Here is a 27519-nt window from a genome sequence, read left to right as displayed (position 1 = left end):
ATATTTCCAGCATCTGCAGAATCTCTTAAGTTTATACTTTTTGGGTTTTTTTTCCCTTCCATGGGGCATAACCTCGTAATTTCCCACCTGATACTCTGTATACCAACCTCTTGCCTACTCAACCTATTGTAGGTCTTTGTGCTCACCTCACAACTCGTTAGAGCGTCTATCTTTGCATCTATGGTATGCTTGGTCTCTCTTCCCTTTCATCCAGTTTGTTAACAGTCTGTGAATGTAGCACTGGGATACCCCATGGTTACTGATTATTAATTTAAAATGGTCTCTTTATTCTGATTGTTTTCTGTTAACTAGTCCCTTAGCTAAACTGCCCTTCACCTACCCCAAGCGCTTTTAAAGTGCCTTCTGTTGTGAATCCAGAATTACTAAATCTCTGCCATTTCCTATCATTAATTCCCCAGCCTCATCTTCCAAAGGACTAGTGTTTGCTTCAGCTATTCTTTTTATATACACCTGTAAAAGTTATTTTTAAAACTTTTTATTAATTATTATTGAAAATCAACAACAGAGAAAAATACATCAAAATAATCGAGATAACATATCCATATGTAGAGTAAGAGTTAAACTATTAACCAGGCTGAACAGTATATCAATAATAATCAAAAAACAAAGTATTAAAGCTTTTTTTATGGAAAAAAGGAAAGAAAGAAAAAAAAAAGAACCCCTACTAACTAAAACAGAGAAAACCCCTGATAACTAAAAATAGGGGGGGGACCCCATTTGGAGCACAAACCCAGAGCTATGCGCCATACAAGCTTCCATAAAAAAAAGACATCAAACTGCCAACCAAATCCATACAACCAAGCATCAGAAAAGGACCATCTGTATTAACTCAAGTCAAATGATAATAACGGGCAAAAGAACCCCACCTTTTCTCGAAGTCAAATTTAGGATCAAAAGTTCGACTTACTAATTTTTTCCAAACTAAGACATAACATCATAAGTTCTTAACATTTTTTTAATACACAGTCGACGTTTGGACCGAGATGTCAGGACTGGAGTTATGTTTTTTTTTCCGGAGCAGATGAGGCTGAGGGAAGAACCTGACTGAGGTGATACATAAACCACGAGGTCACAGACCAAGAGGGTGATAGTGGGAAACTTTCCCCCATAACTGGGGTGGGAAAACACAGTCTGTGAAAGAGAAACAACGTTTTGGGGGTTATAATCCCTGTAAGATTTCCAACATCGGTCCTTAACCTCGAATTCTCGTATTAATATTGATATTCTCGTATTTGGAGTATAGTGTGCAGTTTTGGTCACCAAATTACAGGAAAGATATTAATAAGGTTGAAAGAGTGCAGAGAAGGTTTACAAGGATGTTGCTGGGACTTGAGAAACTCAGTTACAGAGAAAGGTTGAATAGGTTAGGACTTTATTCCCTGGAGCGTAGAAGAATGAGGGGACATTTGATAGAGGTATATAAAATTATGGTGGGTATAGATAGAGTGAATGCAAGCAGGCTTTTTCCACTGAGGCTGGGGGAGAAAAAAAAACAGAGGACAGGGGTTAAGGGTGAAGGGGGAAAAGTTTAAAGGGAACATTAGAGAGGGCTTCTTCACACAGAGAGTGGTGGGAGTGTGGAATGAGCTGCCAGATGAAGTGGTAAATGCGGGCTCACCTCACTTTTAACAATTAAGAAAAACTTGGACAGGTACATGGACGAGAGGTGTATGGAGGGATATGGTCCAGGTGCAGGTCAGTGGGACGAGGCAGAAAAATGGTTCGGCACAGCCAGGAAGGGACAAAAGGCCTGTTTCTGTGCTGTAATGTTCTGTGGTTCTATCTGCGGTTTTTTTTTGTCATGCCTGCTTTGAATAATTTGCAATGAGGAAGAAGAACGAGAGATACCAGAGAGGGCAGTCCAGGTCACACAGTAGTCTAGTCCATGATGGCCACTTTAGCTTCGGGGTAAGAGGGGAAATGTTTAGATGGGACCTGAGGAAGAATTTCTTCACCCAGAGGATAGCTGCAGTCTGGAACATATTGTATTGGTGATGGAAACAAGCACCTGAAGACACAGAGGGCAAAGGACAAAGGACCAGGAGCTGGTAATGTTATGGATGGGTAACTGATGGTCGGCAGGGACCCGATGGGCCGAGTGGTAGCCGGGAAAGAACTTTATCACGGCGTACGTAGAGGCTGGAAAACCGGGCTCACGGACACAGTGGGGCTGTTCGTGGTCACCGCTCTCCCAACATCAGTCATCGGCCTCCAGGGAAAGGAATGGATCCTTTTTTAAAAAATGGTGTCTTACTGTACCGGGGCAGAGTTTTACTGACAAGAGCGGCCCGGAGTTTGGAATACAACTCCCGGCTGAAAAAAAAAGTCCACCTTCCGAGTCCAGCTCAACTCAGCGTACTTTCTAGGGTCGTATTTTACAAAAAAAAAATCAGAATTCAACACAATATTGTTTCTATAAGTAGCCAGGATCTCTTTATAGAGCTTTGCATCCGCTCGTTTTGGTTTAAAACTTCATCCAAATCAGTAGGTGACACTGATGTGGAAAGTGTAAATGCTTCTCGGTGTATCGCGCAAACGGCACTAACAGATCAAAACGCTGTTTTTTTTTGTGTGAATATATATTATGATGAATAAAATTTATTTTTGGAACGAGAGGTAATGGCGAGGTTTGAAGCAGTCGGTGGCGGACGCGGAAAGAACAAAACCGGAGGCGCCACCGGGACACGGTCCCGGTGCGTGAAATTGCCTCGCGAAACCTCAGCCTCGCTGGAGGTGAAGGGAAAGACGACAAACTTCTAGGCTTCAGTCACGAAAAGCGGAAGGAAACGGTTAGGTCCGGGAAAAGCGTGAGCAGTATTTGGGTCAAAGTGCATCTGAAAATCCAAAAGTGTGGAATGTTTGTTGAAGCCCCTTGTGAGTAATTACAGTCCGTTTTCGATCCCTGCGTGTGCTTTATTCGCACTTAGAATTTATCCTCTTGTGACTGGTGAAAATTATTAAATCGGCTGTTTTTAGTGCGGGGTAACATCTCAGAGTTTCACAGGTCCTGGCTGGGTTCAGATAAACGGCCCTGACTCTTAAAAGTTTCTTGTGGCAGGGTTTGGCTCACGAGTTGGTTCCGCTCAGTCATATGATCCTGAGAGCTTTTCCCGCAACAGCAGCTCCGGTGAGTTGTTTAATTCGCCCCTAATTAGTGCGGAAGGCAGTTTATAATGAAGGATTATTGCACCGTTACTGTACCTGGTGCCCTACCTCTCAATCAGCGTCGCCGCTGGAAGGTCTTTGCCAGTGTACTAGCTCTGTGAATTTGCTGTGGTCACATTTCCTACAAGAGTGAACATTTCCTAGAGCTCCGTAAACTTTTCCCCCCCATAATTTGGGCTCCTTTACAGACAGGTGCACCTTTCAGCGTTCTTTTTAATACTTTTGTGGCTAATCTGGAATGACAAGTCTACCAAGGACCCTCTGGGGCCAACCAAGAGCAAACTGGGTTTTACCTGGCGTAGCAGTCCGCTGGTATCCTGAAAGTAGCCGCGTTTTTAGTGTTGTGCCAGGCTTGTGTTTTTAATCAGTGCGTGTTATTGGTTGCGTGTTTGAGTCACTAAACCACCAGTTTCTGTTCCCCAAAAGCTGTTTGCTGGGGAGGAAGTTAATGGATTTCCTGACAGTTGAATCCACGGTGGAATTGGCTGCGTTATCTCAGACAAATGAAAACGGCTGACAGTTATTTTTAAACGCCTCACTGTTATGTTGGAGTTATGTGCTTCCTAGTTTTAAGGTGTGGTTTTAACCTCTTTTATTACAGATTGAAGTTGTTTTTGACAAACTTAGAAACTATAAAGTAGGTGGCACCTGTTGAATGCAGATGTTTCAATTAAAATTAGATAATGTTCATTATTACTTCCTCTGTCTCTGTGCTCTGTAATCTGTAAATACGCCTGAACGTTTAGCTTGTCTTTGGACGTAGACTGTCAAATTTTGAAGTATTTTATCTGCTTGTTTTATAGGACTGAAGTTATTGTTAACATTTTTTAAACCAATGGCAAGGATCTTAAGATACTTTACCACTGTGGGTGATGACTACCAGAAGTGGCAAAAAGAAGATGAGCGTGATGAAGATGCCGATGAAGAAAGTGTTCCTTCCAAATTCAGTTCTCTCAGGGATGTTCTTAAGTGGCTTTTTAACTGCAAGAAGTTCCAGGTACTATTTGCATTTAACCACAAGGATTGAGAATTAGAAGTACAGGAGTTTTACTGATCTTAAATCCTTTTAAGTTTATCCTCAACTGATCTTGAAATATACAATCTTAGGGTTGCAGAAATATTGTGTGCTGTTCAATAAATGCACACAAATAGTTACAGGATTATGGAATAACCTATAGTGGTTTGGTTGTCTGGTAATGCATTAATTGTGACGTTGGTTTACACTACATTGTTGTCTTTTATCAGCCTCTAATCCGGGGAGAAGGGAAAATTCTTTTTGGGTCCCTTGTATTAACTGTGGCGCACAATTCTTTAAAATCTAGAAAGTGAGATTCAAGCCATTTCGTGAAGGTTGCCTAAACCAGGAAGCAAGTTGCACAAGCTTCTGTAGTTCAAGGACTCTTCAGGATGAAAGGTCCTTCTCCTTAGTATGTGAAACCTGACGCACATTAACTGCGTAGTGTCTTTATCAAATTTACTAAAAATTGATTGTGGGATTTTTAGATTTTAGATTATGAGGACACGCTGTCTTCTTTTATTGTCACTTAGTAATGCATGCATTAAGAAATGATACAATGTTTTTCCAGAATGATATCACAGAAACACAGGACAAACCGACTTAAAAATTAACAAAAGCCACATAATTATAACATATAGTTACAACAGTGCAAAGCAATACCATAATTTGATAAAGAACAGACCATGATCACGGTAAAAAGTCTCAAAGTCTCTCGAAAGTTCCATCATCTCACGCAGACGGTGAACCTCCAGCGCCGCCAACTTGCCGATGCAGCATCCTGGAAGCACCCGACCACAGCCGGACTCCGAGTCTGTCTGAAAACTCCGAGCCTCCGACCAGCTCTCTGACACCGAGCACCGAGCACCATCTCGGCCGCGCGCTTCAACCCCAGCCCCGGCAACAGGCAAAGCCGAGGATTTGGGGCCTTCGCCTCCAGAAATTCTCGATCGTGCAGTAGCAGCGGCAGCGAAGCAGGCATTTCAGAAGTTTCTCCAGATGTTCCTCAGTGCTTCTGACATCTGTCTCCATCAAATCAGGATTGTGCACGGCCCCCTAGTTAACACATATGATATCATTTTGGAGTGGCCGCACGCACTGAGCCGCCCCGCCATCTTCTCCTCCCTCCAGATTGATATTATCATTAAATTTATTTACTTGTTGAGTTACAGCACAGAGTAGGCTTTGCAAGCCACGCCGTCCAGCAATTCCCTGTTTTATGTATATATAAAGTATACACACTCTGTGTGTGTATATATATACACACATACATATACACACACACTCGCCTAATAATCAGGGGACAATTTACAATGATCAGTTAACTTACCAACCGATACATCTTTGGACTGTGGGAGGAAACGGGGAGAACGTACAAACGCTTTCTAGGCAGTGGCGGGAATCGAATCCTGGTCACCTGTGCTGTAACGCGTTGTGTTAACCACACTTGTGCCGCCCATTGGCTGATCTAATGTTACAGCTGGCCTGGCCTGGCATTATTGTTGCAGATGTTGAGTTGGGGGGATGGAATGATTAAAGAAGTAATGTGTGATATTTGAAAGCACTTTTTAACTCTGTAGAAAATGAAGTTTGAAATGTGTTTCCAAACTAGCAAACATAGTGGAGATTTACTGTCCTTAAATGACTTGGCTAAAAGTCGAATTGAAGTCAGCAATGTATAATACAATATAAAGGTCAGCAGTAGCATGCAGTCAGTCAGAGTTGAGCAACATCAGTGCACACTGGAGTGTGATATTGGATAAAAGACTGCTTTTTTTGACTAGGAAAAGATCTTTATCATTGGGGTTATTTGCTTCATCAGGAAATTAAAGTAGGGAGACTGATTCCAAGGTGCTTTGAATTATTTATCAGATGGACTGACTTTTTTCTCAATACAGTTTTTGTTCTTGTGTTACCCTATTCATTGTGCGTTACACAAGCTGTTTGAAAACAACGGTTATGAAACAGGAAATTGAAACTGCAAATAGTTAAATGCTTTATTCCACACCAGCAAGCTTTCTATAAATCTGGAAAACGTTTAGTCGTGGTTTTGCAGATAGGAGAAAATCTGCAGATGCTGGAAATCCAAGCAGCGCGCACGTGCACAATGCTGGAGGAACTCAGCAGGGCAGGCAACATCTATGGAAAGGGGTAAACAGTCGACATTTTGGGGCTGATGAAGGGTCTCGGCCTGAAACGTCGACTGTTTACTCTTTTCCATAGATGCTGCCTGGCCTGCTGAGTTCCTCCAGCATTTTGTGGGTGTTGCCTGGATTTCCAGCATCTGCAAATATTTCTTGTTTAGCTGTCAGTGATGTCCATTCATTTTAATTTTCATTCACAAATAAGGGGAGCAAATTTACAAGGGGAACAAAAACTTTACAACTCCTCCCTTGGAGGGTCAGATGCCCTGAACCAATAGGCTGGTCCTGGACTTATTTCCTGGCATAATTTACATATTACTATTTAACTATTTATGGTTTTATTACTATTTAATTATTTATGGTGCAACTGTAACGAAAACCTATTTCCCCCGGGATCAATGACTATGACTACTCATAAAACAAAATGCATTTTTATGGTAGTCAGGTCTAATATTAATCACTATTTTAAATGTCTGTTATTAAAATTGATGCTGGAATAAATGTCGGACTCTGCAAAAAAGATCAGATTGATTCCCTTGACCTGTCCTTTTCTACAAATGGAGTGTGGGTCATTCACACCATTTAATACATGGAAAGAGAAGAGCTTGTCAGATACATTTCATTGTTCCCAAGCTGCAGGTTTTTGTATATGGAGAATATTTTAATAGAATGAGCAAGAAAGTGGAAAATGATATACAATGCTGTAAAATGCACTTTAGTAGAAGAAGTGAATGTGCAGACTAGTTTCTAAATGCAGAGAAAATTTTTAAAAAAAAGATACAGAGGGACTTTGAAGTCCTCGTGCAGAACACCCTAAAGTTTAATTTGCAGGTTGAGTTGGTGGTGAAGAAGGCAAATGCAATGTTAGCATTCATTTCAAGAGGTCTAGAATACTGTATAAGAGCAGGGATGTGATGCTGAGGCTTTATAAGGCACTGGTGAGGCCTCACTTTGAGTATTGTGAACAGTTTTGGGCTTTTTTCTAAGAAAGAACGTGCTGGCATTGGAGAGGGTTCAGAGGAGGTTCACAAGGATGATTCTGGGAATGAAAGGGTTATCATGTGAGGAACATTTGGCTCTGGGCCTGCACTTGCTGGACTCTTAATTAACAGTGAGTATCTCATTGAAACCTTTTAAATGTTGAAAGGCCTAGACAGAGTAGATGTGGAAAGGATGTCTATTTTAAAACAGATGAATAGAAACGTCTTTAGCTAGAGGGATTATATTCATTAATACATAATTAATTACAGGGTATTTCACAATTATATTAGCATAATTTAAAAATTATATTAACACTATACAAAAGAAAATTTCAGCTTCGCAGCAGCAGTGGCTATGTGCATAGAGCATTTCAGTTGTTGTGTGGCCGTGCACCCACGCAGCTTAGAGGGAAGGGTGATTACCATCACAGAGGAGGCTCTTTAGTCTGTTGAGTGGTAGGTGTCTGTACAAATATATTAGTCTACTTCGTTCCCATGCTCTTCTCCCCCAGTAGCCCTGCAAATTATATTCTCTCAAGCACCTGTCCAATTATGTACTCTTGTACGGTTCTGACTTGCTCTGGTGTAGCACTCTCCAGGACTCTCATCCATCCGAAAGCCTGGTGTCCAGGATTGGATAAAATATTATACTAGTTCTTCTGTCTCTGTGAATGTAGTAGTAGGCTGCCGTCAATCCCAGGGGACCATGGGTTTGCGCCTCTGGTGGTCTGTGTCCTCTCCAGGGCACGAGCCTGGCTGGGGTGATTTGAAGAATTGGCTGTTGCCCATGCAGTGGGCTCCCCATCTCCACATCACTGTTGTAGTCCAAGGGAAGGGCAAGCGCTGATACAGCTTGGCACCAGTGTCATCGCAGAGGTTGCCAGAGTGAAGTTGTAAACAATATCAAACTGCCTTGGGTACCTGTAAACACGAGGAAGTCGGCAGATGTTGCAATTTCAAGCAACACACATAAAAGTTGCTGGTGAACGCAGCAGGCCAGGCAGCATCTCTAGGAAGAGGTACAGTCGACGTTTCGGGCCGAGACCCGGCAACTTTTATGTGTGTTGGGTACCCGTACCCTGGCTCCATATTTCTTCCTCGGGGTTTACTCCCGAAGCCTTTCCAACAGTAGTGTTGGGCATGTGGCCAAATGGTTAAGGCGTTCGTCTAGTGATCTGAAGGTCGCTAGTTCGAGCCTCAGCTGTGGCAGTGTGTTTGTGCCCTTGAGCAGGGCACTTAATCACACATTGCTCTAGTCTGTGCGAGGAGTGGCGCCCCACACAGACTTCCAATCTGTGCCTTGTAAGGCATGAAAATGCCCGACGCAGGCGTCTCATGGTCTGAGTCAACGTTCCCTCCCCTCCCCTCCCCTCCCCCCTTCCCAGCAGGGTGGGTATGGCCACAAGGCAGTGGAGGTTTCAAATCAGTTTTCCTTCTCCGAGGCGGGCTGCCGTCCAAGGCTGATGAGCCCCACCTACCCGATGCAACTGGTTTTGAGGCACCAGTGGTCCACCTTTGCCCCTTCTCTTGTCAGTAGAAACAGTTCCGCCGGGCCTAGTAGCTAAACCACACGTGAAAGCCAAGAGTTGGATTTGGTTGTCAGAGGCTGTTAGAGTCGCATGCCATTTGGAGCTCTTTAGAGATAGTGGGAGCTTGTCCCCACTACCAACCCTGGCTATGACAACCTTAGGAATCAAAGTATTCAAGCACAAAGTTGACAGGATTTTGGAGAAATGTACGGTTAAAGGGTTTAGGCAGGACAGGAGTTGAGGCCTGACTCCATGAATGATGTTGTTCTGCCTGAAGTGATGTATAGCTGCCTGAAGCTTCTATTTCTTAAGTACCATGTAAGCTGTAGTTCATAAACCATTTTGAAATAAAGTATGTTTACATTTTAATCTGTGTGCTCTGATTCATTAATGTTTTTTCTGTTTTAACCAATAAAATCCATTATGAACTTGTACATCTCTTAAATCTTCCCCTCTGCTGCCTTTCCTCCGTTGAGAGCAAGCGAACCCTCTCTGTTTAGAGCGGGGGTTCCCAATCTGGGGTCCACAGCATAAAAGTTCAGGACCCCTGGTTTAGAGTTATCATCAAAATTCCTCCTCCCCAGAACTATTCCAGAAAGTCTTTTCTGAAACTCTCCAAACTGTGGCAACTGGAATTCTACATGGTGCTTCAGTTGTGGCAAATTAATTTATTATGCACTAGGCTGCATTGAAATTATTTGCCTGTGCGAAGTTAGCACCCAGTATTTTGTGAAGGTTCTTTGTACACTGAGTTTGGCCTTGTGATGCAATAACAAAAAATGTAATTACCTTTATTTCTCAAATGTTGAACATTAATGTAATTTTACTACCTCACTGACAGTAATATTAAAGATCAATGTAGTTGGTACTAGAAGAGATTTTAAACAGCCTTCAACCAATTAAACTTTCTAATGATGGCCATGTTTTATAGCCAGCACTACTTTTTGGATAATATTTTAAAAAGATAGTAAGCTGCCTCATTACTAAAGAATATTAAAAAAAATTAAGGTAAATGGAGCTGAATTTGGCCATCTGTGTACCCACTACTTTAATTTCTTATATTAGCTGCTGGCGATGAAACGTTAATTATTTCAGAACTGAAATTAACGTTTTAGAAATGTGGAAGTGAATAACCAGAGAATATCAAGCTTACTGAACAATTTAAAAAAAGATCATGTTCACCTGTTTTATTTTCCCATATCCATTAATCTTGTCAGTAACTATTTTTTTAAATCTCTGCCTTGAATATACTCGGTGTTTCTTAAATTACTCAATGATCAAAAATGGTTAAGGTTGTAGAGCCAGGAATTGGAATCAGATTTATCACTGATATTGATTTTAAAAAAAAATATTTCTAAAGCTGTCTTCTGTTTCCAGGCAGCCAAAGAAGTTGATTACATTGAACTTGAGCAGGGAAGTTAAAAGCCTGCTTTGAATAGGATTAGCTCAAACAGTGTGTGACGGTCATGTTTGCTGTACCTGCTTGATACATTGTACTTTAATTTTGATTTTTTTTTTAAATAAATAGATTGCCGTTGTGTGTTTGGTCATTTTGGATGCCCTGTTCGTGCTTTGTGAGTTGCTAATTGATTTATCGATTGTTGAGGCAGACAAGGAGAAAATAGCCCCCCAGGTATGATTAAATACATTTTTTATAATATCTGATTTCCACAGTAATGCTTTGCATTTATAAACCATTGAAGCACATAACAGAAGTGAAAAAGCTGAAGGATGGAACCCCACTGGGTGTCAGTTACTGTGGTGTGGAGATGCACACAGGAGCCTGGGGTCAGAGTGGCAGCTGCTCAGAATTTCTGGGGACAAGGTTCTGACTTTTCATCACCCTTTCTTTTGCGTACTTACTACCCATGACGCCACTGACGTTTAGGGCAGCAATGAAGGTCTTCCATCTCTGTCGGTGTTCAGGGCTTCCTTCATCATGTCAGTAGCTTCCTCTTGGATTTCACCACCGACAGTCATGCAAGGCCCGGGTAGAGACTCAGGAACACCACCACTCTCTGATGTAGAATGATTCTTCATTACGGTTTTGTTTTGCCAGTCAGGATTGTTAGCCCTGAGCTGAGCCCCGGAACCTAGAGGACTGGCGGACCACTTTGAGTCTGGCCTCTACCCTTTGACCTGTTTGGCATGGGTGACCCTACCAAAAGCCAACACACAAAGCCCTGACTCCAGCCGACATCGCTCTCCCCATCGTTCGGAGGCACATAACCCTCCAAACCACAACAAATTTGTGGCCCTCTTGGAAACTCATTTGTGTGGTGCTCTCTATCCTCCTGTATGTTTACCTTGATTTACTGTCAATTTGATATAAAGCTGTATTATTTTTGTCAACCCGGCAACTTTTGCATTTTCTAAGCTTCCTTTAGTTCAATAAAAACTCTTCACCATTTCCCCACACAATCCCAATCCATTCTGTGATTTATTATCTATTGCTATTGCCGTGTTTTCTTCATGCCTCATCTCTGAAACGGCCACGAGCGTTCTCCACTATCTCACCTCCACTTGTACAGTTCTGTGAGTCGCACTGCCGATTGGCTAGCGGTGTGGCACTGAATCGACTAAACTAAATACTGCTGGACTCCCGCTTTGATGTTCTGTGTTCGCTCGCTTTTTGCCATTTGCGCAATTTGTTTTCCGCGCGTTGATGTTTTCTTGAACGGGTTCCATAGTGTTTCTTTGTTTCGTGGCTGCCTACAGGAGGACGGATAGCAGAGTAGTCTTTGAATCCTTGAATTTTCTGGTATTGCCCCCAATCTAAGTTTTATCAGCTAGTAGGAAGTCAGTTTCTGAATTGAAAATGGGAAGGTGGCCTATCACACAGCTGTTGTAGCTTTAAACTGCTGATACTCAATTGAAACTCTAATGTAACAGACAGACACTGGTCTACAACACAGAATCAGGTTTAATATCACTGGCACATATCGTGAAATCTGTGAATTTTGTGGTAGCGTAGTTAATGGTGGAAATTTCAATTGAAGTTAAACGGTGAGTTCAAATTAACTCATCACTGGAGCACAAGGCATTTTAAATATACAGCTGTAAATAGCTGAAATGAAAAGTGACTAATTCAAATTCTTTATTTTGATAAGCAAAGCAAAAGAAAACAGATGTGTTCAAATGTACAAGAAAATAGAACTGAGCATAGATGGTTATTTTGTACATAATTAGAACAATGTTGCAATCTCTTTTTCTTCTTTGATCCATGTTTATACTTGCTAGCATCCTCCTCCCCCCCCCCCCCCACGGTCCCTGTATGATGTTGTCCAGAGGCACTGAGCTTCTTTGTTTGAAGTTATTTCTCCAGCACTATGATCACCCCTCATCTTACTCATTGACTAGTGATGAGGAACTAATTGTATTTCCAACTTCAGTCAATGTGAAGCTACCCTGTGTTTTTTTTTTACTGAAGATATTCATGTTAGCATTTGATTTCAACCCTCTTGCCCTTCCGCAGTTGAATCTAATGAAAACCATTTCAGGAGTCCAAATGATCGAGTTTGAAAAGCACGTTGCTGCCATCATCAATACTCCAGACTCCACTTCACAAATTTATTTATCTCAAAGGCGTCACTGTGTACTGTTTAAATTCTATTGCTACTAACTATAAATTTTTTAAAAAGTCTTCAATCTATTTAAAAATAATCCCAATCCTTGTCAAATTTGTCCATGCTAGTCTCCATTTTCAACTAGTGCAGTAAATTCTTTGTGTGTGTTTATAATTTTTATTGCCTGATTGATGAATATGGAGCCAAGGAAAGCCAAAAGAGTTGAGCACATGCTGAAAAATAATTTCATTATTGCTGTTGTCCCCCATGTGGTCTAGTACGTGGATCTAAACACTACAGCCTTGAAAATCAATATGCTGTTGAATTGCAAGTTTGAGTTATAGAGCACGACAGCACAGAAACAGGCCTTTTGGCCCATCTAGTCTGTGCTGAACTGTTCTGCGTAGTCCCATCGACCCACACCTGAACTGTTCTGCGTAGTCCCATCGACCCACACCTGGACCCTTTATACCCTTGCCATCCATGTACAAATCCCATTTCCAGAAAAGTTGGGATATTTTCCAAAATGCAATAAAAACAAAAATCTGTGATATGTTAATTCACGTGAACCTTTATTTAACTGACAAAAGTACAAAGAAAAGATTTTCAATAGTTTTACTGACCAACTTAATTGTATTTTGTAAATATACACAAATTTAGAATTTGATGGCTGCAACACACTCAACAAAAGTTGGGACAGAATTAAAATAAGATTGAAAAGTGCACAGAATATTCAAGTAACACCGGTTTGGAAGACTCCACATTAAGCAGGCTAATTGGCAGCAGGTGAGGTATCATGACTGGGTATAAAAGTAGCGTCCATCAAAGGCTCAGTCTTTGCAAGCAAGGATGGGTCGTGGCTCACCCCTTTGTGCCAAAATTCGTGAGGGAATTGTTAGTCAGTTCAAAAGGAACATTTCTCAACGCAAGATTGCAGAGAATTTAGGTCTTTCAACATCTACAGTACATAATATTGTGAAAAGATTCAAAGAATTCAGAGACATCTCAGTGCGTAAAGGGCAAGGTCGGAAACCACTGTTGAATGCGCGTGATCTTCGAGCCTTCAGGCGGCACTGCCTAAGAAACCGTCATGCTACTGTGACAATTATAGCCACCTGGGTTCGGGAGTACTTCGGAAAACCATTGTCACTCAACACAGTCCGTCGCTGCAATCAGAAATGCAACTTGAAACTGTATTACGCAAGGAGGAAGCCATACATCAACTCTATGCAGAAACGCCAGCAAGTTCTCTGGGCCCAAGCTCATTTCAGATGGACCGAAAGACTGTGGAACTATGTGCTGTGGTCAGATGAGTCCACATTTCAGCTAGTTTTCGGAAAAAACGGGCGTCGAGTTCTCCGTGCCAAAGATGAAAACTACCATCCAGATTGTTATCAGCGAAAGGAGCAAAAGCCAACATCTGTGATGGTATGGGGGTGCATCAGTGCCCACGGCATGGGTGAGTTGCATGTATGTGAAGGTACCATTGACTCTGAGGCGTATATTAGGATTTTAGAGAGACATATGTTGCCATCAAGGCGACGTCTCTTCCCGGGACGTCCATGCTTATTTCAGCAGGACAATGCCAGACCACATTCTGCATGGGCTACAACAGCATGGCTTTGTAGACACAGAGTGTGTGTGCTTGACTGGCCTGCTGCCAGTCCAGATCTATCTCCTATTGAAAATGTATGGCGCATCATGAAGAGGAGAATCAGACAACGAAGACCACGGACTGTTGAGCAGCTGAAGTCTTATATCAAGCAAGAATGGACAAAATTTCCAATTGCAAATCTACTACAATTAGTATCCTCAGTTCCAAAACGATTAAAAAGTGTTATTAAAAGGAAAGGTGATGTAACACAATGGTAAACATGCCTCTGTCCCAACTTTTGTTGAGTGTGTTGCAGCCATCAAATTCTAAATTTGCGTATGTTTACAAAACACAATTAAGTTGGTCAGTAAAACTATTGAAAGTCTTTTCTTTGTACTTTTGTCAGTTAAATAAAGGTTCACTTGAATTAACATATCACAGATTTTTGTTTTTATTGCATTTTGGAAAATATCCCAACTTTTCTGGAAATGGAGTTTGTACTTACCCAAACTTTCCTTAAATGTTGACATCAAACCCACATCCACCACTTGTGCTGGCAGCTCGTTCCACACTCCCTCCACCCTCTGAGTGAAGAAGATCCCTCTCAGGTGCCCCTTAAACATTTCACCTTTCACCCTTAACCCATGACCTCTAGTTCTAGTCTTACCCATCCTCAGTGGAAAAGGCTACTCATAATTTTATATACCGTACCTCTGTTAAATCTCTCCCCTCCCCCCATTCTCCTATGCTCCAGGAAATAAAGTCCTAACCTATTCAACCCATCCTGCGACTGGGGTCCTCGAGCCAAAGCTTTATTTAGTGTTTAGATGCCACTCACTATATTAAGATTTTGCTAACGTAGACTGTGCCACAAACAACTGATACATTTTTATATTTACTCTATGGGGAATGAGCAAACTAGTGATTATTTGTTTTGTCAGTGGATTGTCAAGGTCATTACTAAATTAATAAAAAGGTTTGAAGGTTCATTTATTATCCAAGCGTATAGAACGCTGAGATTCGTCTTCTCCAGATAGCCGTGAAACAACGCATGGAAGTCATTAAAAGAAAAACAAATCTTGCAAACAGCAACACAATTATCAACTCCCCACCCCACGCAAAAAAACTAACAACTCGCACCAAACAGCAACAAGAACATCATGCCCCCATCCCTCCCCTCAAAAAACTTGCAAGTCACGCCAGATGGCAACAAGAAAACAGAGAAAATAATGTACGTTGTAATGAAATGACTGCCAGTAAGACGATCTGCCTTTTTTTTTGCTCCAACTCGGTATTCTTTTATTTAATTGCTTTTTGCCGTGGATTTAATAATGTTCTGTCTTTTACAGGTGTTTCACTACCTGAGTATTACTATTCTGACTGTCTTTATTCTGGAGTTAGCTGCGAAATTGTATGCCTTCCGCTTAGAATTTTTCTGGCACAAATTTGAAGTTCTGGATGGCGTCATAGTAATTATATCATTCATTCTCGATATTGTCTACATTTCCCGGGAAGATGCTTTTGATGGTCTGGGCTTGCTCATACTATTACGACTATGGAGAGTGGCAAGAATAATAAATGGTACATTTTATTATAGAGTATCTTTAAATGTAGGGAAGAGGTGGGGAAATGGATCTCTTTGTTATAAGTATTTTCACTTGGCATAGACTGCAGAATACCACAAGAACAGGAGCAGAATTCAGCCATGCAGCCCATCAAGTCTGCTCTGCCATTCCATCGTGGCTGATTTATTATCCCTCCCAACCCTATTCTCCAGCCAACTCCATGTAACCTTTGACTCCCTTACTAATCAAGAGCCAACCTCCACTTTAAATATACTCAATGACTTGGCTTCCAGAGCTGTCCATGGTAATGAGTTCCATTTGATACACCAGCCTCTGGGTGAAGTTCCTCCATCTCTGTTCCAAAGGAATGTTCATGTATTCTGAGATAATGCCCTCTAGTCCTAGACTCCCCCACTGTTGGAATCAACCTCTCCATGTCTACTCTACTTAGGCCTTTCAATATTCAATAGGTTTCACTGAGATCCTCCCTCATTCTTCTAAACTCCAGAGAGTACAGGTCCTGAACCGACATGTGCTCCTTGTATGTTAACCCTTTCATTCTTGGGATAATTGTCCTAAATCTCCTCGGGACCCTCTCCCATGCCAGCACATCCTTTCTTAGATAAGGAGTCCAAAACTGCTGACAATACTTCCCTAGTGTGGTCTGACTACTGCTTTTAAACCTTCAACAATACATCCTTGCTTTTATATTCTAATCCTCTTGACACTATATAAAATAATGTAATTTGAATACTGAATCATTTTTTGCTTACTAAATGTATTTTTACCAACTTGACTAAAAATATAATTTTTAAATGTAAAAACAGGATGTGTATTAGCTGCTGTTAGGTTTGTTATAAATTCTAACTTTCTTGAGGCTTGTGCCTGAAATTTTAATGTCCTAAAGGAATTGATTGATCAAGCTGAGGCTTTTACATGGTGCCTCCAGTCACCACGACTCTTCATGAGAAGACTGCAAGGACAGTAAAGTTAAAATTTTCAGGCTGACCAAATGGAGTCGGGTCAATTTTGTAAATCACCTGTATTGCAGGGAGGTTGTTATAATCGCTGCCTACTCGGATTATATTGTATTGGATATGGCTTCTAAAATGTAAGGACAACTGACCATTGTGTGAATTTCATAATTATCTCCCAATTCTTGTTGTAAAGGAATCTTTCTGACTCTGAAGTCACGGCAAAAGAAGAAAGAAATTGAACTGAACCGTGCCAACAACAATCTCAGTCAGAAAGTGGGTGAGCTCCAGAGTCAGTGCACTGAACTGGTAAGAGCATCCACCTTGAAGAAAGGTGTTCATTTTTAAATGACTAGATTTTAAATTGTCATTTCTTTTGCAGACACAAGAAGTTGAGAGGCTTCGTCGATTGCTCCAGGAGCACAGAATAAACTATCAGATCAATGAAGAAACTTCATTAAAGGTGTGTTAAATGAAGATTGCATTAAGAACAGCAGATGAAATTACTTTGTAACAGTATCTTGCAGACTATCAACCGAGACTTTCCAGTTTTCCAAGAAAACCAAATGACCATAAATTGTTAATTAACCTTGTATTTCAAAATAAACCAAAGACTTGACAGCGACAGTTTTATTTACCGGTAATTTGTAGTATTATTAAACAATATACTGATTAGCAGTCTGTTCTTAACAATGCCAGTGTGTTATTTCAATAGAGTCAGCATTTAGAGCACAGAAGTGGCAAATGTTCAGCCTAACTTGTTTTGCCAGCTATGAGGCCAATCCACACACAGGCCCATATCCCTGAATTCCTTTCCTAACCAAGTGTCTGTCCTAATGCCTTTGGAATTGTATCTGCCTCTTTCACATCCTCCTTGTCGCCACCATAACTAAAATGACAATTTATTAAGGGCTATTTTTATTTCAATAACAAGTGATTTGCATTTTGATTTGATCTGGAGTCAGGTGCGCTATCCTCCCTTTGTTACCTCTGGTAAATTACCAGATGTGACTAAATTTCTGTCAGAGCTTTGCCTTGGACTTATTTTTTTCCTGTAAACAGGGATGTGTGCTCTCTACAAAGAATGACTCATCCAAGTACCTTAAAGATGCAATTCCTTGCAGGGGAATAATTATCACAGCAGTAATCATCCTCAGTATTTCATGTGTAACCTTGAGAGTGCAATTAATTGCAAGTCATTGCACCCACAACTGGATATTATTGAGCAGATCTAGAATTGTATCTACACTTTCTCAGCAATGTAGCTCAGTTACATGATGCAACTGAGATGTATTTGCAGTTTCCATGATGGACTTTAAAGCGTCAAACTGATTTTAAGCTTCCAAAACAGTCAAATTTTTTTAAAGAGTGCAATTTAGAATCCATCAGGATATTCACTTGGAAAATTGGTGCCTTTTTCAGTTGTGTGAAATCCATCTGTGTATTTTCTCCTTTGGACTCTTGATTAAGTTTGCTTTCTCAATACTTAGCAGAAAGGGAAGGTGAAGAGCGGATGTAGAACTTTGCTTTCCATTTGAAGAGTTGTGTCCCTTTGTTTAGAAAATATACTGCTTTCTAGTGAATGGGTTTCAAAACTAGGGCATTTCAATACTGAATATCAATCTGTTTGTAATTATTAACTAGTGAGTGATGAAGCTTATACAGAACATTGCAAAATAAATGACATGCCACCTGTATTTAAATATAATTACATATATTCTTTCATTAGTTTGCCATAATTCATAGTGTATATTGACCTGGAAATCTGAATTCTAATAAATTCAGAAAGTTTCATTAATGTGCTTTCAGGTTCATTGTTTAAAATGTTAACTTTCCAAACATTGTGGAAATTCGCATTACAAAATTCACATCAAGTAGATTGTCATACATTGATTTATAAAATGTCTTTTCCTTTGGAATATATACACATTTAAAAAAAAAAAATTGAGAATAGTAAACTGCTGTTTATCCACTATATAGGAAGTAAAATTCTCAGATAAACAGCAAACATCTTTGAGAATATTAAGCCTTTGACTTGTGAATGTAAGGTAGCCAGGATATAGTGAACAAGTTGCACCAATTTTGGTTCAGGAAACTGTCTGGCCCGGGTGATGTGTGTCTATGGTAGACTGAATTGCTTTTATGAAAACTAGCTCAAATCGTGAATTTTGTTTCAAGTGCTATGCAAAATAAACACACATTAAGAACTGTAGACTGATTAGCGGCAAAATTTTTTGAATATTTGGTACTTCATGTCATGAGTATGGTCATTCATTTTCTGTATTTTACATTAATTGTTTAGTCTTATAATATAGAATTGCCATGTAAAACGTTATTTAAAACTAAGGAAATGTAGCTTGGTGATTTATTTTAAAGGGTTATACATTGGAACATTGTAGTGTACAGCAGTATTTTTGCATTTCGTTTTCAACCAGCACCCTATTTTCCCCATCCATTACACACAGCTAAAAGTATACTGTGTAGGTTCTCCCTAGGTAATGACAGGGCTCTGTTCCTGAGCAACCCAAACAGCAACAGCCACAGTGTTTCTATAAGGCGGAGGATGCCTGCAGAGGTGGATTGCCCCATAGGAATGGATAGTCCAGAGAAGCATCTTAACTCTAGTTTTGCCATTCTAATGATAAAGCTGCTATTAATGAATTTAGCCCAAGCCTATTTCAGGCTCATGATATTCTTTAAACGATTTTACTGCAGATGGTGTGTTAAATGCTATTGATAGTTTTTAAAAGGACAGCAGGTGACATGCCTTAAGTAGAACATGTAAAAGGACATGGAATTGTTCTTTTTGGGTTCAATATGGCAAAATTCCAACTCATTCAAGAATGACCATTTATAGCCCCACAGCAGCTGATAAATGCATTCCCCAAACACACTTGTATGTGGGGCTTAACATACAAAGCATTCATAAAGTGGGGAGGATCTGTATATAGTTTCAATATGCATAAATAATAAATGAGGCTTAATTCTCTTTCCATATGAAGCTTTTATTTTTTTAAGAAAGCATAAAATATTGGTACCAGCCCAAGTAATAAAACACATTATCTTTAGCATTTAAATTAAGTATAAACTACAGATGTTACAAATTTGGAAATGATCAGTGGGGCAGATGGCATTCTGGGGAGAGAGATGGTTTTTCAGGTTTGCAGCCCTTTATCAGAACCAAACAGAATGAGAAAACCAGTGTGTTTTAAGCAGCAAAAAAGTGATACATAGAGAAAACAAAGGGAATGTTTGTGTATAAGGACATGGGTTGTCTAGATGCCACAATACTTTTGGAGAAATTAAATTTATACATGAATGAGAATAAAGAATGAATAAAGCCAGGAACATGCTGAAACAGAGGCAGAACTCGGCAGATGTGAAGAACGTTCTTTCTCTCCAAAGATGCTGCCTTATCTGATAGATATTACTGGCAATCTTTTGGCTTCAGATATATTCTATGCACTTGTTTCCTTCTGAGTTGTAACAGATCTGTTTCTTCATTGGTTCAGTTCTGATGCAGTGTAACTTAACATATTAGGTCTTTTGCTCTCTCCACCGAATGCAGCCTGACTTGCTGAATAATTCCAGCTCTTTGTCTTCAGTGCAAATGTATTTCAGTCATCTAAATAAACTTAATTGTACTGTAAATGCAGTCCATTGGGAAATTTATGCTGAAGCAGGTATTCATATGTACGGTTGAAATAAAAGCAAATGGCTACATACAAAACAGTATTTGAGAAAATTGCAATTCATAGTTTAACACCATTACAAATCAGTACATCTACTGTAAGTTACTATACATAGCAGTTATTATTTAAACAATTTCATGGTATAGTTTCATTATAACTCCAGATCCACACAAAAAATAGTTGAGAGTATTTCATACAAAAGGAAAGAAGAAATCATAAGGTAAGTTGATATAAAGCATTGGTTTGCTTTTGTATCCAGGCTGGGCAGATGCAGACACATCTGTAAACTTAACTGAGGTAGAGATGTACAAATTTGTTGCAGTTTTCAAAGATCTCTAGAGAAAGAAGGCAAAAATTAACTGCAATTGTGCAGTGTAAAATTAAATCTGTAAAAGGCTTCTGTAGAATTTGGCAACTTGAATTACAAAAATCATGAAATTGGCTGTTACTCGTAATTGTCACAAGTCTTACTCTAACTTAAAAACAACTAGATTTAGTCAACTGAGAGGTTTTGAACCAAGTGGTGCAAAACTCCATAGATGTTATTTCCAAGAACTTCTGCCTATTTGTCATCAACTCCCAGATCACTGGCTTTTTGCTAAAAAGATTGTCACTTAAATTCCTTGGTCACTACAACACAAATCCAAGATGTCACTGACTTGAATATCATTCATGCCAATCAATTCTCTGAACCTCAGGAAAATGTTTCTGAAGCAATACTGTGGACTTTATTTCCTTCTGTTACTAAACAGTTGATTTAGCACTTACTGTAATTTATCAACCCAAGTTTCTGAGATAAAAACATTATGGAATCCAGTTGTCCCACAATTTGTTGAATTGTTGACTTCATTCTATCATACTGAAATAAGCATATTTATTTTCTTTTGGTTCATAATCTCTCCATAAAATAAACATCAAACATTATTTGGTAATCATAACCTTTTCAGGTCAAAGCAGAAATGTGCATTTTCAAAACATTAAGGTAGTGTGGATTTTTGAATATTGACATGAATACAAGGACAGCAAAGATAAAAAAATGAAGTGAAGTCGAGATGGGATGCGTTGAAAATCATGAATGGTTTACGTTGATAATGAGGCTGAATCAATTCAGAATATCTAAAAAAGAAATGGGGGCAAGAGGCTACTTGGCTGTTTCAGATTGTAATGCAATTTTTAAAAATGGCTTATTGTCTACCTCAAACTCTTTTCCCAGCTGAACCTGATTTCTTTAAATCTGAAAACAATTAATCTTTGTGTTGAGTGTAAATAACTGAGCCTCCACAGCCCTCTGTGTTAGAGAATCCCACAGATTCACTGCCCTCTGCATGCCTGCATTTGTGGGGGAGGGGACATGGGGAGAAAAAAATTCCATTGAATTTTGAACTAAATATCATACCCCTTATTTTAAGAATAATTAGTTCTAGACTCATTAGTCAAGTAAGATATCCATCCCATTTCTATCATGTTCAAACTGCAAAGAATTTTCTACAGTTCAGTGAGATCACCACTCAGTTTTCTAAATCCTAGAGAATAAAACTCATCCTCTTTTAATTTCTCCCCTTATAATAAAGCTAGCATCCCACTAACTGGTCTAGTGAATCTTCACTACTTACTTTTATATTTTAAGGTATGGAAACTTAAACTGTGCTCAATGATCCAGGTATGGTCTTCAGGTAATTGTAATAAGCTATTTTTACTCCTTTATTCAAATTCTTTGGACTGAAGGTTATCATTTGCCACCTTAACAATTTGCTACATCAACATGTCAGCTTTCAAATCTGGATGGCTTTAAACATAAGTTTACAATTTCAAAAGTTACACTCAGTATTTCCATGTTGTCTTCAAGTGGATGAACTCAATTCCCCCCCACCCCCACACTGGATTCCAATGGCCAGGTTGCTGTCCACACACTCAGCTCATCCATCTTTCCTTGCAGCCTCTGTGCTTCCTCATAGCTAACACTCCCATTTATTTTTGTGCTGTTAGCACACTTCACGATGTTATAGTTAATCCCTTCAACCAACTTACTGGTATACAGTAGATAGTCAATAGTTGGTTCTTACAAATAAGATCTTGTAATACCCCCACCACCTGCAGCCTATGGACGCGGGAAGGACTTGTTTCACTTCTACTTTTTACCATCAGCTAACCAACTTTCAATATATGCAGTTATATGAGCCCTGGGTCCCATGTGCTGTAACCTTGTTCATCATCATCCTGTGTAGACTTTAACAAAATCCAAATACACTATCTAGTGTACTAGATACAGTGGCATGCAAAAGTTTGGGCACCCCTGGTCAAATTTCTGTTACTGTGAATAGCTAAGTGAATAAAAGATGACCCGATTTCCAAAAGGCATAAAGTTAAAGATGACACATTTCTTTAATATTTTAAGCAAGATTACTTTTTTTTCCCTCCATCTTTTACAGTTTCAAAATAACAAAAGAGGAAAAGGGCCCAGAGCAAATGTTTGGGCACCCTGCATGGTCAGTACTTAGTAACACCCCCTTTCGCAAGTATCACAGCTTGTAAACGCTTTCTATAGCCAGATAAGAGTCTTTCAATTCTTGTTTGGGGAATTTTTGCCCATTCTTCCTTGCAAAAGCTTTCTAGTTCTAGTTTTGAGGAATATCCACAGATTTTCGATGATGTTTATTTAGGTCAGGGGACTGTGAGGGCCATGGCAAAACCTTCAGCTTGCGCCTCTTGAGGTAGTCCATTGTGGATTTTGAGATGTGTTTAGGATCATTATCCTGTCGTAGAAGCCACCCTTTTTTCATATAGAGCTTATTTTTTTTTTTTTTTTTACAAACGGTATGATGTTTGCTTCCAGAATTTGCCGGTATTTAATTGAATTCATTCTTCCCTCTACCAGTGAGATGTTCCCCATGCCACTGGCTGCAACACAAGCCCAAAGCATGATCGATCCACCCCCCCCCGTGCTTAACAGTTGGAGAGGGGTTCTTTTCATGAAATTCTGCACCCTTTTTTCTCCAGACATACCTTTGCTCATTGCGGCCAAAAAGGCTATTTTAACTTCCATCAGTCCACAGGACTTGTTTCCAAAATGCATCAGGCTTGTTTAGATGTTCCTTTGCAAACTTCTGATGCTGAATTTTGTGGTAAGGATGCAGGAAAGGTTTTCTTCTGTTGACTGTTCCATGAAGGTCATATTTTGTGCAGGTGTCGCTACACAGTAGAACAGTGCACCCCACCACTCCAGGGTCTGCTAAATCTTCCTGAATGTCTTTTGCAGTCAAACAGGGGTTTTGATTTGCCTTTCTAGCAATCCTACGAGCAGTTCTCTTGGAAAGTTTTCTTGGTCTTCCAGACCTCAACTTGACCTCCACCGTTCCTGTTAACTGCCATTTCTAAATTACATTACAAACTGAGGAAACAGCTACCTGAAAATGGTTTGCTATCTTCTTATAGCCTTCTCTTACTTTGTGGGCATCATTTATTTTAATTTTCAGAGTGCTAGACAACTGCTTAGAGGAGCCCACGGCTGCTGATTGTTGGGACAAGGTTTGAGGAGTCAGGATATTTATAAAGCTTTGAAATTTGCATCACCTGGCTTTTCCTAACGATGACTGTGAACAAGCCGTAGCCCTAACAAGCTAAATAAGGTCCGAGACCTTGGTAAAAAAATTATCTGAGAGCTCAAATCTCTCGGGATGCCCAAATTTTTGCATGGTGCTCCTTCCCTTTTTTTCTACTCTAAAATTGTACAAAACAAAAATAATACACTAATCTTGTTTAAAATATTGAAAAGAATGTTTCAATTTTATGACTTTTGGAAATCAGTTCATCTTCTACTCACTTAACTATTCACAGTAACAGAAATTTTGACCAGGGGTACCCAAACTTTTGCATGGCACTCTATCTTCAAAGTACTCCAATAGTTAAACTGTTATAAATGTTATACAAGGATGTTCTCCTTTTTCTGTCAATCAATAAATTCTAATTTTCAAATGTTATGCCTTGAGTTGATGATACCTTTTTTTAAACAACGTTTTTCTTCAAGAAAACTTACTACTTACCAAAATGCACGTTTCTCTGATTGTCTGTGTGACTGCTACAATTTTAGCTTGTGGGTTTATTAAGGAACCATATTTTGTCCACTTCACCTCCAGCACTAAAGATTCAGGAACTTCACAACCACATCTCTGTAAGAAGATGGTACTCCAGTTATTTTGCTGGTTGGAACAAGCAATGAGATCATGCAAATTGTCAACATAAAAATATTAGAAAATGACATATCAAAACCTTGTGTCATAGTCGTACAGCAAGGAAACTGGCCAATTATGATGCCCCATCCAAGCTAGTTCCATTTGTCAGTGTTTGGCCCTTAACATTCTAAATCCTTCCAGTCTATGTACCTGTCCCCCTGTCTTTTAAAAACTGTTATTTGTACCTGTCTCAACTACTTTCTCTGGCAGCTCATTCCACATAGATACCACCTTTTGTGTTTTTTTTAAACATTGCCCCTCAAGTTCCTCTTAAATCTTTCTCCTCTCACCTTAAATCTATGCCCTCTAGTTCTCGATACCCTAGTTCTGGGGGATCAAGTCCCTTATGATTTTATACACCAGTAAAAGATCACCTCAGCCTCCTGCACTCCAAGGAAAAAAGTCTAAGTCTGTACAACCTCTCCCCCTAACTCAGTCCCTCAAATTCTGGCAGCAGCCTTGTAAATCTTTTCTGTACTCTTCCCAGTTTAATAACATCTTTCCTGTAGAAGGGCAACCAAAACTGAACACAATACTCTGTGTGGTCTCTCCACTGTCCTGCTCAATTGTACCATAATCTCCCAATGCCATTTGCCTTCGTCACCCTGTCTGCCTGTGACTCCACTTTCTAGAAATCACGTATTTGTAGTCCAGAATCCTCTGTCCTGCAATACTTCCAGGGCTCTGCTGTTCATTGTGAAAGTCCTACTTGGATTTGACTTTCCCAAGTGCAATTATCATGCAGCATTAACTATGTTGGCTACATTCTTGTCCAAATCATTAATTTGGATGACAAATAATAATGAGCCCAGCATTGAACCCTGAGGTACACTACTGATCACAGGTCTCCAGTTTCAGAAACAACCTACTATTATCATCTTGCTGTGATTTCTACCATCCAGCCAACTGTGTATCCAATTAGCCAGCTCTCCCTGGATCTTGTGTAATCTAATCTTTTATTAAAGTGAAGTCATGTCTTAACTACTGCCAAACAGCCTCCATGCACTAAAAGCAAACACTGACAACCATAGTCTCTTTCCTTCAAATTTAAATTATCATTGTGCTTTCTAAAATGTATTGAATCACTTTTTAATGTATCTTTAAGCTCAATCTTCCTTGCTTTTATTTGGCTTTACAACCGGATATGATTAAATATTCTAAATAATGCTTGCTGATTTTTAAAACCTGTCTGCCTCAGAGTCACAGTCATACAGCACTTAAACATCAGGTCCTTATCAACCCAATTTATCACATGACCAGGATGGCCCCTCTAAGCTAATCCCACCTGCTAGCATTTGGCTCACAACTTTCTAAACCTTTCTAACCCATGTACCTCTCCAACTTCCTGTTGCAAAAAGCATATTTGATTAATGATTTTTTAATGTGTTTAAGCAGAAACATTTTCAGTCCATGTGATCCTGCTAGCCATATTTTGTTGCTGCTATGAGCAGATGAATATATTACCACACTGATATTTTCCATCAAGACGTAGATTAAAAACTGATTTCTTCATATTTCTCCAGGATATTACCTGAATTATTGAAGTAGCTTTTTGGATGGTCACCCAGTCTCTCACATTCTGCACTGGAGTGTTTCCAAACGATGCCACACTTTGAGGAAAGTTTTGTCCAATTAACAGATTTTTGATGATACGTGACCATTGATGGCATGTTGTGACGTTGGTTATTCTTTAGGGATAAATAAGAGAAACCTCAGTGGTTCATCCACGAATGTTGTCAAAAAGGCTGCATTGCTTGTGCTCCCTCGGATTGGATGGAAAATTTTGCCAATGAGATTCTTATTATTTATTTGTTTTGTTAAGTGGGAGTTATTAGCAAGGCCAGCATATTTCACCAAGGGAAGTATTTCTTCCCAATCCTTATTGCCCTTGCAAGATAAACTGGCCTTCCAAATTGTAATGGTGCAGAGCTTAAAGGAGAAACTGAAGGTGATGTGCTTTCACACATCTGCCAGCTTGCCATTCTTGGTAGCAGAGTTTGCATGTTTGGAAGTTGCAGTCAGAAGCCTAGGTGAGTAACAACTTCACATGCGTAGATGGCACCCATCACATTTTTGTGCTGTTAGCAAACTTCACGATGTTAAATTTAATCCCTTCAACCAAATTGTTGGTATACAGTAGATTGTCAATAGTTGCGTTCTTACACACAAGATCTTGTAATACCCCCACCAATTGCAACCTGCGAATGTGGGAAGGACTTGTTTCACTTCTACTTTTTACCATCTGCTAACCAACTTCCAATGTATGCAGTTACATCAGCCCTGGGTTCCATGTGCTGTAACCTTGTCATCACCATCCTGTGTAGACTTTATAACAAAATTCAAATACACTATCTAGTGTACTAGATATCTTCAAAGGACTCCAATGGTTAACTTGTTATAAATGTTATACAAGGCTGTTATTTTCCTTTTTCTCTATCAATCAATAAATTCTAATTTTCAAATGTTATGCTTTTAGTTGATATATTGTTATTTTAAAAGCAACTTGTGCAGATGGTACACATCACAATCTTCATGCATCAGTGCAGAAGGCATATATAGTTAGAGCTTAACATGGTTCCAATCAAATAAGTTGTTATGTCCTGAACAGATAAGAAATCTTTGAGTGTTGCTGGGCTTGTAGTTACCTAGGCTGGTGGAGGTTACTCCATTATGTTCCTGATGTGTATTGTAGATGGTGCATTCCCTGAAATAATCAAACAGGGAATATGTGTTTTACTCCTTAAAAAGCATGGAGATTAATGTAGTACAGAGATCCACAAAAGTTTTCATTTAAATCAGAACATTACTGGTCCATTATTATTGAGCATATCCCTCCTCCCAATGAGCTTCAAGACTTGAGGTTGAGTAACAATCTTTAATAGTGCCATAGTCCAAAACTTCAACTCAATTGTCAGTACTGTCACAATGACTCGGCCCAAAATATTCAGGTTTTCAGTGACCTATTAATTTTATAATTGTGATCCCACATTCCCCATTGCTTGTCTTTGGTCTTTAATGCTACTTCAATTCAAGTTTTGTACAGTC

General features: G+C 39.6%; 2 protein-coding genes across 6 annotated transcripts in view; one reads left to right on the top strand and one right to left on the bottom strand.

The window, feature by feature from the left end:
* Window positions 1–1882: 1882 nt before the first annotated feature.
* On the top strand, window positions 1883–18318 carry hvcn1 (hydrogen voltage-gated channel 1). Of its 4 annotated transcripts, none has more exons than XM_072247561.1 (6): window positions 1883–2069; window positions 3990–4183; window positions 10383–10487; window positions 15364–15595; window positions 16750–16862; window positions 16936–18318. In XM_072247561.1, the coding sequence occupies exons 2-6, from the start codon at window positions 4022–4024 to the stop codon at window positions 17023–17025; spliced, it is 702 nt and encodes a 233-aa protein (XP_072103662.1). In that variant the 5' UTR covers window positions 1883–2069; window positions 3990–4021; the 3' UTR covers window positions 17026–18318. The 4 variants fall into 4 exon arrangements, with proteins under 4 accessions (XP_072103662.1, XP_072103664.1, XP_072103665.1 ...); XM_072247563.1 differs by lacking the exon at window positions 1883–2069 and adding an exon at window positions 2850–2895; XM_072247564.1 differs by lacking the exon at window positions 1883–2069 and adding an exon at window positions 3047–3148.
* Window positions 18319–19537: 1219 nt separating this feature from the next.
* The window catches only part of LOC140190896 (tectonic-1-like), a 50137-nt gene continuing 42155 nt past the window's right edge, over window positions 19538–27519 (bottom strand). The window contains exons 13-15 of one of the 2 annotated variants that reach the window (XM_072247836.1): window positions 26006–26162; window positions 24286–24411; window positions 19538–20580 (exon numbers count right to left, since the gene is read on the bottom strand). In XM_072247836.1, the coding sequence (XP_072103937.1) occupies window positions 20437–20580; window positions 24286–24411; window positions 26006–26162 (427 nt within the window). In that variant the 3' untranslated portion in view covers window positions 19538–20436. Of the gene's footprint in view, window positions 20581–24285; window positions 24412–26005; window positions 26163–27005; window positions 27179–27519 lie in introns of those variants that run through there. The other variant, XM_072247837.1, reaches the window with a different exon arrangement.

The sequence above is a fragment of the Mobula birostris genome, chromosome 31 (assembly GCF_030028105.1).
Source record: "Mobula birostris isolate sMobBir1 chromosome 31, sMobBir1.hap1, whole genome shotgun sequence".
Taxonomy (NCBI): domain Eukaryota; kingdom Metazoa; phylum Chordata; class Chondrichthyes; order Myliobatiformes; family Myliobatidae; genus Mobula; species Mobula birostris.
The sequence above is the reverse complement of the archived record's forward strand: the minus strand, read 5'-3'. Positions and strand labels throughout refer to the sequence as shown.

Coding starts and splice junctions, on each gene's coding strand:
- hvcn1 (XM_072247561.1), top strand. CDS start 4,022: ATGGCAAGGATCTTAAGATACTTTACCACTGTGGGTGATGACTACCAG. Junction 4,184..10,382: donor TTAACTGCAAGAAGTTCCAG/GTACTATTTGCA, acceptor TTAAATAAATAG/ATTGCCGTTGTGTGTTTGGT. Junction 10,488..15,363: donor AGGAGAAAATAGCCCCCCAG/GTATGATTAAAT, acceptor TGTCTTTTACAG/GTGTTTCACTACCTGAGTAT.